This window comes from Pseudochaenichthys georgianus, chromosome 13 (assembly GCF_902827115.2).
Source record: "Pseudochaenichthys georgianus chromosome 13, fPseGeo1.2, whole genome shotgun sequence".
NCBI lineage: Eukaryota > Metazoa > Chordata > Actinopteri > Perciformes > Channichthyidae > Pseudochaenichthys > Pseudochaenichthys georgianus.
The window spans coordinates 32,146,105-32,159,337 of NC_047515.1; the positions used below are offsets into that span (position 1 = coordinate 32,146,105).

General features: G+C 45.7%; 1 protein-coding gene across 2 annotated transcripts in view; it reads right to left on the reverse strand.

Moving 5' to 3' along the window:
* Positions 1 to 1,089: 1,089 nt before the first annotated feature.
* Positions 1,090 to 13,233, reverse strand: part of hip1 (huntingtin interacting protein 1) — a 56,640-nt gene continuing 44,496 nt past the window's right edge. For both annotated transcript variants that reach the window (XM_034096778.2, XM_071205207.1), the window contains exons 26-31: positions 8,392 to 8,492; positions 6,328 to 6,433; positions 6,057 to 6,180; positions 5,810 to 5,871; positions 3,740 to 3,857; positions 1,090 to 3,653 (exon numbers count right to left, since the gene is read on the reverse strand). In XM_034096778.2, the coding sequence (XP_033952669.1) occupies positions 3,643 to 3,653; positions 3,740 to 3,857; positions 5,810 to 5,871; positions 6,057 to 6,180; positions 6,328 to 6,433; positions 8,392 to 8,492 (522 nt within the window). In that variant the 3' untranslated portion in view covers positions 1,090 to 3,642. The remainder of the gene's footprint in view (positions 3,654 to 3,739; positions 3,858 to 5,809; positions 5,872 to 6,056; positions 6,181 to 6,327; positions 6,434 to 8,391; positions 8,493 to 13,233) is intronic.

The following is a 13,233-nucleotide window of genomic DNA, read 5'->3' on the forward strand; positions in this document are numbered from 1 at the left end:
ATAAATTATTCAATTTAAAGAGTTGAAATAAGTTTCAATTTCATTAACTTTCCAAGAACGGATAAAAGCTTTAAAAAAAGAGTATTGCACCTGCTTAAAATTAATTGCTTTATGTAAACAAAGTGGCTTTCGAAGGGATTCAAATAATGAATATTTGGTTTATTAGGACTGCAGTTGGTTTAAAGATTAAACTAGGTGAAAGTAAAATTAATGTTATGCACCAGAGCAACGTTTCTAAAGGCAGAAGAGTTAATAACATCCAGAATCAATACAATGTTCTGTACCTAAATAAATACTGAATTTCTGTAAAAAAATAGTTCTGCCAGTGTCTCAGTGGGAGTCTTTTGCGCTGCAGAAACAAGATGATAAGACTCTTATCAGAAAATGTAGTCGATCCTGGGAACCCAGATTAAGGATTTCTTTAATCTCAGCACAGTGGTTTTAGATTACATTGCTTCATTTACTCAATAAACATATCAGTGTGTGTGGGCTATTTCGAGTCTTACTTTATTTCTACTGTGGAAAGAACAGGCAAGTTAGAGTTGTAGCATCCACACACTTTCTATAAAGTTCAGTTTTTCTCTTATTTGACAATATTGTACTTTAAATTAAATGCCAACAAAGCACTTAAAATTGTCAATGCTTTTACTGGAAAAGAGTCTTAACCTCCCATAAAATCAATGAAGTGCATTAGTATTGTAGCTTTGATGATATAACGTTATTATACAGTGGAGCCACTTCTGGTGCTCACACAAACCCTTATTGTATCATTTTTATTAAACATAACGTATTATCTCCTATCAGATTCAGGAATTAACTAAAATGTGTTTTCCTTTTCTTGGATTTCCTCAAGGTTGTTCCCTGAATATTGTATCAGCAGGTAAGAGGATTAATAAAACAATGGCTGGAGCAATTTATCAATCAGCGATTATGTAACATCCAAGAATAACACAGTGTAGACTATAGAGGATAAACAGTAAACACAGGGGAAAAGGGCGCAACTGTTTCTCTGCTAGCTGCATTCTGTACACATATCTCGTTTCAGTATCTCAGCCGCTTTAAGATCACAAAAACCACAGTCACATCTGGTTCTGTATTAACGAGTTGAAATATTTATTTTAAAAACTGAAAAAATAAAAACAAACCCACCAACATAGTTTTAGTATATCATACAAAGACATATTTCAATGTTGCTATGTGAGTATTTGTTTCTCTTTGACTACAGTGTGAGGCAGTTTGAAACGCTGGCTGAGCTGGAGCACTACAGACACCAGAGAGGAGACACAGAGAGGTTAGCAACCAATATTTGGGCCAAAACACAACCAAACATCACTTTAGGTGCGTTCAATTCACCTTTTGATACACTTTAAATACTGTAAAGAAAGTGATCTCCTTCTTTAATGGTATCTTTTTTGTTTTGTATTCCAAATGTTTACAAAATCAGCTAACCAGGTGTGGACGAAGTGACAAAAAAACATTTTAAATCCTTATTAAATAGATGTGAACCCAGGAGTACCGCCAATAATACTTGTTTGTTTTAACCTGCTTAGAGAAATAGTATTATCTAAATGGGCGAACAAAATAAAGTTGGCTAATAAAACACTTCTGATTCATTAATCTGCTCCTGCAAGTAACTTTAAAAAAAAAGTTAGACAGCTGAAGCAGAGTGCCGTAACAAAGTAAGTTAAGACACACAGAGACAAACTCCAAGAGAATCATCATGGCTGTCATTAAACGGAACAAAGAAAATAAGGTTAAAACAGATGCCAACTCATCTCATGGTTTACACAAAGGCATGATCACAGTCCATTCAGTCCATCAGTCTCTGGAAAATCTGTGAAATAACAACCTCTCTCTCTCTCTCTCCCGGTGGCCTTCGTGTGCACCATCTTTGTATCCTTAATTAAATTAAACTGAATCCTTACTTGGAGCGATGCAAAACAGTAATGCTTTTAGATTGAAAGTAAGCAAAAGATTATTCACAACTTTAGAAGGCCTGTAGTTTATATACACAGCTACTTGGTAATTATGAGGCGATTGAAAACACTGCAGTCACTGTGCCGCACACTTTTAGAGTCCATTGTGACAGTTAGATAATGAAGGATCGTTGAAAACTGCACTTAACCATCAGTCCTGCAGGGCATGTGAAGAGGCATGATCATGTGATTAGCCGGATAAAACATTTCATACATTTGTGCAGCCTCTACTGTCCCAAAACATTCAAGTTCACCAATCCAACTTCTGAGGATTTCCTTTTGGGGCTCCTGCTGATTTCCTCTCTCGGTTTAACATCCTCTCTGGGAGAACGCTCGCTCGACTGCAATGTCCAAGGATGTAATGAAGCGAACGTCCTGGTTAGCAAACTGTCAGAAAACCCCCTCCAGAGCTGCTGCTTCTGTGACTGATTTCTTATAATAATAATAATAATAATAATAATAATTCCTTACATTTATTATAGCGCTTTTTCCAGATGCTCAAGGTGCTTTACAAATACACATTACACACATATCATATGTAACGGTCATGTACTGTGGACAATACCCACAGGAGCAAATTCACTGTTTCATCGAGGATATTTGTAAAAATATGCACCAATATGGATCTTAAACTGTATAATACATTGTTTGCTTTTGCTGCCAGACTTGAGCTGTTGTTGCTTTTTCTCGATATATAAAAATGGGTTTTTCCTCTCACTATCCACTGGAACCGGTAAAAAAAAATGGGAAATGAAAAAAAACGACCCCATTGTTTTTAGTTTTTGACAGATTCTCTCATTGTTACACCTCTGACGCTGAAGAGGTTGTTGGCAGTCTCAGCGCTCATAAGGAAAAGAAGAAAAATATATTTTCCTTTTCTGAAACCTTTCCCAGTTTAGAGCATTTTTTAAAGAGTTTCCATGCAAGCGTCTGTGAGAAGAAGAATAAAAAAACCAGAGGTCTGCTCGGGTAAACAGTCACGGTCGTTACAATGGTGGAGAGGTGAAAGGCAGAAAGTCCAGTAAACCAGCCAGTGAAGTGGTATGGACTTAATACGGTGATAACTCACAGTGTGAAAAGAATAGGAAGAAACTAGGGAGGAAGATAAAGACATGTAAAGAGCAGCTCAGGCTCCCACAGCTTTAAAACACGTGTTTTAGTACGAGAGCATGCATGCCATCTATGTAGCACAGAGACATGATTTGGGGGCTGGTGCAGAATAGTCACTGATGTCCACTCTCACTGCTGAAAGGTTGTGCAGAGCATCCTGGGATGTCTTGAGTGGGAACTTGTGCTCGTAGCTTCTCCTCCTTTTGTTGGAGCGCCGTTATTTAGAACCGGCGAAGAAAAAGACAATAAATACTGGGATCCCCTTCACTTCCAACGCTTTGCACCAACACAGTCCTGGGGGAGAGGCAACAGTAACATCCTCTTGTTCCTCCCTTTGACACCGCCCGTCGCTGCACCCTTGGTTCCGTCCCTTATGGAAGCTTTTGGACATGGGTGGAGAAGTAGGTTTAGAAAAAAGAAGCACCTTGTAATTTGGCTTAGAGATAAACAAACAAAAAAGAGAGAATAAAACAAGGGAGAAAGAGAGTGAAGGGTGTATAAATAGAAAGGCAGGCAGAAGCTGGTCTTCTGGTGGAGGAGGGAGACGACCCTGGTCTCAACCTGTCACTGTGGAGAAGAAGCAGAAAGACGCATTTGAGTTGTTTTTATTTTTAGGGTATATTCAGAGTACTGTAGTTGTCCTCTGTCCTCACCTTCCTCTCCATCGCCCCAGCCCTCTGCTACCCCCGCCAGCTCGTAATGTTTCTTCCTCAGCTCGCCGAGTCGCTCGCGCTCCTTCTGCAGACGGGTCTCCAGCTCCAGAACCAGAACCTGAGGAAACAGACCGACACTTGTCATCTCCCTGAAGCCGTTTACTTCGCCTGACAATCCACAGAAAGCCTCAAATGGTAAACAGATCATTGCTTTTGAGTGACATACAGAAAATAGATGGATGAAGAACAGGCTAAGTGGGAACAAATAGTGCTTTATGTGGGTGAATCATGCAGGATTCTTGATGAAAATACTCCTCGTTATTTTTATAATTTTCCCTATGATCAACTGACCGTTATAGGAGGCCACTTTAATATACAGTTAATAATTCAGATTACTTTAATGTCCATCAGGTTGAAATGTGTCTGGCACTGGCATTTAAGACACATACAAACTATTTCAAGGCAAAGAAAAAAATTATTATCTTCTCCAATTATCTATGTCTGTGAATGCGTTCTAAACAATCAGCATTGGCACATGTTACGATTTATTTAAATATACAAGATTGTCTATAGAACAATAACACAATGAGAGTTGAGATCGGTTCCCGACAAGCCTTACTTTCCAGGGAAAATGAAGTCTCGACTAACGGCACAGAGGAGGTGCGTCAACTAATGCTCAATCAAAACAGGAAGAGGATAGCTCATTTGTTTTCCTGGTAGGCATCCTTAGCTATCTTCAGTTACCAAAGAATGTCATGTAATTACTTTACAGTAACTATTCCCAGTAGTGGAAATGGGGGACAATAAGACAATTAAAGCAACTATGGAAAATAAGATGCAGTTTGCATCCTGTGTTGTGGGTGGTTGCTAGGCTCTGAAATAAACCAAAAAGCGATCCGGTTCCCTTTGAGACAGAAAGGATAATTCTACTTGGAAATGCTAGGGAGGGAAAAGTTGAAAAGTTGTGTGGTTCTACATTAGGACTTCATTAAATTAACTTCAAATAGAGGCACTGTGTGCATTTAAAACAATGGACCGTGTGTGTGAGCAGGTCCAGACCTTTCTGTGTTTTTCTTTCAGTGTCGGGGGCAGCAGAGCCAAAGCACAGAGAGAAGTGTTCACACGGGTCTGACATGCGACTTCTCAATGGACAAAGAACAATACATCTACAGAGTGGAAACTTTATTGGCCCTAATAAAGTATTAAAGGTCCTATGTTATGCTTTTCCAGTTATTACCCGTCCCCTTGTGTGTTATGTAGCTTTTTCTGCATGTAAACGGTCTGCAGAGTCACAAACCCTCAAAGTACACCCTGTAGCGAGTAAAACTCTAACACAGAAAAGACCTGTCTATGCTGCCCCAGAACGCCTCGTTGGAGATTTTTTTCTGCCTGAGTATGGTGACGTAACAATCCCCAGGTCCAAATGGACCAACCCGTGGAGCTCCACACACACACACTCACTCACTCACTCACTCTCAGCTGCGGCTCCGCGGATTTCTCAGCCTGAGACACTGTGAGTGTGTGTGCGTGTGTGTGCTCAGGCTGAGTTCAGGTGAGTTTCGCAGTGTCTCGCAGACCCCACGCAGCAACCAGGAAACGACCCAAGTAATCTAGCTTACACTGTCTGCAGCAGCGAGCCCCGCAAAGTCCCGCCAACACGGCACCCAGACCCCACACAGCATTCTTATCTGTTTGTCATTACTGGTGTCATTTTCTGGTTGCTAACGCCATTGTAACACATAATCACTGATGTTCCGCTGTAACGGGGGTGGACTCATCAGAGTGGGCGAGCTGACCAATCAGAGCACAGTGGGCTCATAGGGAGGGCAGGAGCTCCAACAAGCCGTTTAGGACAGAGAGTGAATACACATACTATACTATACATTGAACAATGTAAATATATTCTAGTAGCCCTCAACAATGGAATTATGATCAGTAGAAATGGCCATGTCATGGGACCTTTAAATAACTCTTTCCTAAATAGTTTTGCTTCTCTACTTAATTTTAAACACGTTTGAAGCTATGTGGCTTATTGAAATGGTTATATGTTTGCTGTGTTTCGATTCTTACCTGCGCATCCATCTCTTGTCTTTTGATCTGTGTGAGAGTCATGCTGGAGAAGTCCATCGTATCTGAGCACCAAAAACAATTCATGATTATTTTCAAGAACTACTACGTTTTTCTTCCTTTTAACTAAGAAAATAATAAGAAACGAACTGGACATTTTGTCTTATGATAAAAAAAAAAACCCTCAAACAAACAAAGTAAATCAATGACACTGTTAACCAAATGATCTAACTTAATGTGATTGTCTCACCTTTCTCTTCGATCTGGGACTTCCCAGACTTGGTGGAGGCCACGACGGCTGCAGTCGCCTGTGTGACGCCGCGGGACGCCTGCTGGAGGCGCTGCAGGTTAACGCTGTCTTTGTCTGCTTTCACCTACAGGAAAAAGACAATAGACATGACATCTACAGCATGGAATCGGTGCTAAGAAATTACTTACTTTCACTCCATTAGCATAGCAAATACCACACAATTTAGACAATTCCTCCCCCCAAGAGAACGAAAATGGTACTCTTTGCTCACCTTGGATGCAGCCACTAGCTGTGCTGTGCTGGCAGCTATTTCATGTGAACACACCATCAGCTCCTCAAACTTCCCTTTCCCCTGCACCACCAGATCAGCAGCATCTCTGGAACAACACAATGATGAGGTGAGGATCACTTTGATCACAACACAGTGAAAAACGCCTGATGTATGATTGACCCTCCATTAGTGCTGCACGATTAATCGAAAAAAGATTGTGATCTCGATTCAGACACCTATGCGATCTCATTTCTAAATTACGGCGATCCAATGACGTCATGCTGATTTTTTTTTTTATTATTTTGCTTCTGAATAATACCAACTTGCAATGTCAATCATACTTAAACGATGTAAAGCAAATATACTCTATACATTTAACATTAAAGTACCATGATCGCATGCAAATGGTAGTGTCTGTCTCTCCTCCTCTCATGCAGTGTTAACACTGCAGCCACTAGTGTTGGCAGTTTTTGCGGAAGGAATAAGCAACCAGGGGCCTCATTTATAACGCCGTGCGTAGGATTCACGTGGGAAGGTTGCTTACGTAGTAGAAATCCAAAAAATAGGTACAGAAATGTTCCGACATTTTCCGATTCACCAAACATTGCGTACCGGCGAGGAAAGTGCGTACAACACTTCCTACGCCGGTTTCCCTTTATAAATCACAATCGACTCGAAATGCGGTGCAGCTTTTGCGGGCTTCACGTAACGCCCATATTTGCCTATAAATAGTCAAATAAACGCCCATTCATTCATTCATTCTGACTGACTTTATGAAGAAGATCGCAGGAAATGACGACAGAACAGCTAAAAAAGACATCTCACACCGTGTCAGATTTTGGTTATTTTGGGGAGGTCGAGATAAATCATATTGTTTGGTGGATGCCGTTTGAACCAGAGTAGCAGCATGGAGGTCGGATCGTCACCAAAATAAATAAATAAGTGGTCCGAAAAAGGTTCATGACAAAAAAAATACACATAGCCTTCCTCAGGCAGTGTGTTTGTACCGGGGACAGGAGACCCCCCCTTTGATGAGAAACTGTAAGAAATGATCGGGGAATCCCTCCGGAGTGGAGTCATGACGACTGGATCTGAATTATGTTTTCGTATTTGGTGGTTTGTGTCCCAGCTGTCGATCAGCTGTGCGCAGTGTCTCCACTGCAGCCTGTGCATCTCAACACCGCCCCCGCAGCAACTCCACCAGTTAAAGGAAATACAACTAGCCTATGTGTTGTGTTATATTAGCTGTACAATTGACCACATATGGTGTTCTTAGTTTCTGTTTTTATATTCAGCACTGTGGTGAGGTATTTTGAGTAACTTAGGTGCATTCCTCCCTGTAACAAACAGGTTGGTGTTGTTGTACAGTAGTTCGGTGTCCACTGTGGACAGGTGTTACTGCAACGTTTACATTTTGTTATTATAAAGCTGCAACAATTCTATTTTTTATGTTCAGCACTCAGGCAGCAGCAATATCTTTATTTTAATTACTGTATGTTTTGTTACCAGAGAGACTTGAGTTTAAGTCAAGCACTTTGTTTAAAGCCACAGTAGTTGGCTGTCAAATTCATTTGAGTTACTCTATGTTTTTGCTACAAGAAACTGAGACTTGGATTTAAGTCAAGCACTTTGATGTTGATGGTGTCTGTTTAAAGCCACAATAGTTGGCTCCAGGTGCCACATTTTGAATGTAGTAATGTTTGTTCAGTATTCAGCAACTACAGACTAAAGACAAAGTCATGTTTTTGTTACAAGAGAGACAAATGTTGTCTGTTTAAATTCATTGTACTCACGTGACGTCTAAGAGTAAGAGTGCAATAAATATTTTCATTGAAACGATGAGAATCGTGTGAGAATCATGATCTCAATTCTTATGGAGGAAAATCGTGATTCACATTTGAGCAAGAATCGTGCAGCACTACCCTCCATGCTAATTAAGGCCTGATTTACTGCTTTGTTTGTCTGTTATCTATTTCCTCGTAATTCTGTAGGACAATAAGACTTAAAACATTGTTATCCTCTGCAGTGAGTTGGAGTAACTCAGAGGGGACGAGTGATACTTACACCATGACAGTGGCGCCCCATCCCACTGCTTTGGAGGCAGAGATCAGGCCCTCAGTCCAGCGGGAGTTCTTGGCATAAAATTCCTTCATGGAGGCTGCCCCCTGGTGGACAAAAGAGATATATATAGAAATGTTATAAAACATGTTTCATGACACACTTCCTAAACTCTTGGGCAAGAGTGCAGGGCTTCAACTTATGCTTCTTTAAAAATATCTATTAATATAACAATTGTTTTGTTGAATTATCTTTTAATTGTTTAATCTATAACCTGTCAAAAAATTGTGAAAAATGCTCCAAAATCACAACTAACCAGAGTCCAAGACGATATATTTGTATTGTCTATTAAAAGTCCAAAACTGTACCAATTTAATTTACTCTAATGTGATACAAGGAAAAGGTAATTTATTGTCTTATGGTTACAGCTCTAGTCTGGACACAGTATGATGAACGATAGTTACGGCTGTAACTACGGTTCTATGAGTCCCGGGTGACCGCCAGAGGCGGTGCTTTAAGCACTGGATATGTCCATCGCGCGCATGCGCAGCTCGAGTACCAATAACAACAAAGTCACCTGTGACCCACGTGACACCGGCTATATCAGCCGGTGTCGTCAGAGGATCTGTTCCCAGAATCTTCTCGCGAGCACACAAGAATTCTGAGTGACAGGGAACTCTGGCGGTCATTCGGGACTCATAGACCGTAGTTACAGCCGTAACTATTGTTCTATTTCGTCCCTACTGACCGCCAGAGGCGGTGCTTTAGCACTGGATGACTTATACCAACAATGTCATGAAGAATCCAAGCCCTTGCTCACCACTGGAAGCAGCGGAGCTCGGCAAAAGGACCACGCCCAAAGAATGGGGAGTGGCGACATTGATGACAACTGGAGAATGTGCCAGAAGACGCCCACGACGCCGCGGCGCAGATGGTCTCCAGGGGCACCCCTCTCAGGGCAGCCCAATATGTTGAGATGCTCCTTGTAGAGTGGCATCTCAGCCTGATGGCAGGGGGCGGCCACTGGCCCCGTAAGCCTGTGAGATGGTATTGACAACCCAGTGGGGCAGCCACTGGTTAGAGGGCATAACCTCCTTTAGTGCCGCCAGGGCAAACTCAAGAGTTGCTCCTAATGCCGTAATCAGGCAGTAGTCTTGATATATGCCCTTTGGGCACCCCCCGGGCACAGCAACTTCGACGTGCCGTACTCTTGAATGTCAAAGCGTGCCAGCTGGGCAGGCTGATTGAAGTGGGTTTGTGGAAGAACTCCGGGCGGGAATGCCACATTTGCCCAAAGGGCAACGCCTGAGAGTCTCACCTCGGGCATGTATTGTTTATGGAGAGGACATGCAACTCCCCGACTCGCTTCCCTGAGGCTATGGCAAGCAGAAATGCTGCCTTCGTGGGCAGCCACCTAAGCCCCACCTGGGCCAGGGGCTCGAAGGGAGGAGATGATAGGGCATCCGGCAGCAGGGGCAGGTCCCAAGCCGGAGCCCTCGGGGTGCTAGGGGGACGCTGCCGTAAAGCCCCTCTCATAAAGAGGGACACCGACCTGTGGCACCCCGCCGTGGCGCCGTCGACCCGAACATGTCGGGCAGAAATCGCAGCCACATAAATTCAGAGTGGAGTGAGAACGTCCACTATCTAGAAGGGACTGTTGTCTAAGCAACAACATACATGCTGTCCCCAAGGAACACGCACATTCTTGCCCCCCAGTTGGGGTAGAAAGTGCGTGAGTGCAAGCTGCACAGCCCGAAGTTCTAGCACGTTGACCTGGCACGCACTCTCCTGGGCAGACCGCTGACCCTGAACGGTCCTGCCCTGCCGCACTGCACCCCACCCTGAGAGACATGCACCTATGGTGATGGTCTCCTGGCGGGATGGGATGGCGCCCATGGGCACGCCTATCAGGAGATAGGCCCCTCCAGCGTGACAGAGAGGCAATGCTGCGACACCCCGACTTCCCTGTGCCTGTGCCACTTGGCGTCCAAGTGAAGGCTGTTCAGCCACATCTGCATGGGGCGCAACGACAGTGGGCCTAAGGGCCCAGCGGCCGAGGCAGCTGCCAGTCTGCCCAAGAGCTGGAGGAACTGAATATAAGGCACCCTTTGCCCGGCCCACGTGGAAGTAGGCATCCCTCAAGTCCACGGTTGAGAACCACTCCACCTGTGCATATGCAGTGGTCAGCATATAGAATGGCAGCACCTTCAGGAATCTGTTGATTCCTCTGAGGTCCAAGATCGGGCGAAATCCGCCGACTTTCTTGCTCACGAGAAAGTACACAGAGTCAATTAGACCCAGCCGAAGGCTAGGGGCCGGAGGTGCGGTCCGTACCCCTGGGTTAAGGTGAAAACCACCCAAGGGACGGAAGTACAGACCGCCCAGTAACTGAGCTGCTGCTGGGAAAGCAGCCGACGACCGCCCCCCGGGATTTCAGGGCCTAGCCCCCCGGACCGTGGAGCCTCTTGGGGGGCTCCGGTAAGGCTCTGGGGCACGAGGCCGCCTGGAAGGTGGGCGACTTGGGGCACGAAAGTCATTGGGAGGCGGTTGAGTGGGCCGCTAAGACCTCTGCAGACCACCCCTGTAATCCGGCGGCTCAGTGCGGCTGCTAGAGCGGCCCCTGGGCCTGCTGGGAGTGGGCACAGGTCTGCGAAGACCTGCGTGCTGCTGCCTGATCTGCCTAGCTTGGGCGGCACGCTCCAGTGCCTCCAGGGGAGCTGTTTAGGTCAGCTCGACTGGTACGCTACGGAGGACTCTCCTACATGCCTCAGTTAGTGGTGACTGGGCCAGCGAAACCTGGCGACGAGTCTGTACCAGCGACAAGGCGTCCTCATACAGAGGTGCGTCAACCGAAGGAGGTGCGTCAGCCGAAGGAGGTGCGCCAACCGAAGGAAGGGCGCTAACCGAAGGAGGAGGGGGGGGGGGGGGGGGGACAGACGGCCCGCTAGCAGCCCCTACACCGGGTCCAGGCTGAAGGGCCAAGAGGCGACTTCATCATGCCCCTATCGGCAGCTAGCCGATCCACTTTAGAGGACAGCCTGTTTCTAGTCCTTCTATTGGGGGGAGCACACATAGCTATCGCTCCCTCAAGTCGCCGGGAACGGCCGAATTGATCTGGAGGAGGATGTGACAAGGAGAGGTGTCTGTTGGCTGCTGCCAGACGTTCCACCTCAGTGATTCTAGCCACTCTGAGCACCCGAGGCATGCAGCTACAGCTCATGCAGGCGTTTACCGTGAGAACCTCCCTCAGATGCTCGAATTTCGTCCCCACTGACCGTCAGAGGCGGCCGAGGCAGGAGGGGCAGCGGTCGTGGCCGTCCTCGGGCTCAAGAGAAGCCATACAGGCGCTACATGAATGAACCATTCTGTAGGTAGCCAGATGCAGCGTAGCCGGGAGCGGGAACACAGCCTTCACCAGCTACCTGCTTAATGGAAAGAGTAGAGCGTTGCTGCTACTCGCCGAACAGAAAGAGGGATGTAATTACACCCACGTTACCGGCAGAGGGAGCGGGAGCGAGAGCACTGCCTTCACCTGGCTGGATTAATAAACACGGCAGTTCAGCGTCTACCAGGAGCGGGGGCGAGAACACTGCCGGCTGAGTTAGAGACGAATGCCATATGCAGCATAACCGGGAGCGGGTGCGGGAACACAGCCTTCACCAGCTACCTGCTTAACAGAAAAACGAGGCAGTTCAGCGCCTACCAGGAGCGGGGGCGAGAACACTGCCTTCACTGGTTGAGTTAGAGACGAATGCCAGATGCAGCGTAACCGGGAGCGGGTGCGGGAACACAGCCTTCACCAGCTACCTGCTTAACGGAGAAACAAGGCAGTTCCGCGTCTACCAGGAGCGGGGGCGAGAACACTACCTTCACTGGTTGAGTTAGAGACGAATGCCAGATGCAGCGTAACCGGGAGCGGGTGCGGGAACACAGCCTTCACCGGCTACCTGCTTAATGGAAAAACGAGGCAGTTTGGCGTCTACCAGGAGCGGGGGCGAGAACACTGCCTTCACTGGTTGAGTTAGAGATGAATGCCAGATGCAGCGTAACCGGGAGCGGGTGCGGGAACACAGCCTTCACCAGCTACCTGCTGAACGGGAAGAGTAGAGCGGTGCTACTACTCGCCGAACAGAAAAAGGGATGTAGCTACAACCGCATTACCGGTAGAGGGAGCGGGAGCGAGAGCACTGCCTTCACCTAGCTGGGTAAAATAAAGAAGCTTAACAGTATACGCAAGACGTTAGCCGAGAGGCTGCTGCTAACGATCAAGCGAGATCAAGTCAAATAACACACATGTTTAAGACCAGATAACTAGCTTCTAAAGAAGAGAACAGCACAGAGCCGTAGTTACAGCAGTAACCATGGCCAGGGCTCACACGGCATATAACCGTAGTTAAAGTAGTAACTATGGCCAGTACTTACACGGCTTAGAACCGTAGTTACAGTCGTAACTATGGCCAGAACTTACACAGCATAGAGCCGTAGTTACAGTAGTAACTCTGGCCAGTGCTTGCACGGCTTGGCACCGTAGTTACAGTAGTAACTATGGCCAGTACTTACATGGCTTAGAACCGTAGTTACAGTAGTAACTATGGCCAGTACTTACACAGCATAGAGCCGTAGTTACGGTATTGACTATGGCCAGTACTTGCACGGCTTGGAACCGTAGTTACAGGAGTAACTATGGCCAGTACTTACGGCTTAAACCCGTAGTTACAGTAGTAACTATGGCCAGTACTTACACAGCCTAGAGCCGTAGTTACGGTATTGACTATGGCCAGTACTTACATGGCTTGGAACTGTAGTTACAGTAGTAATTATGGAGAGTACTTACGGCTTAGAACCTTA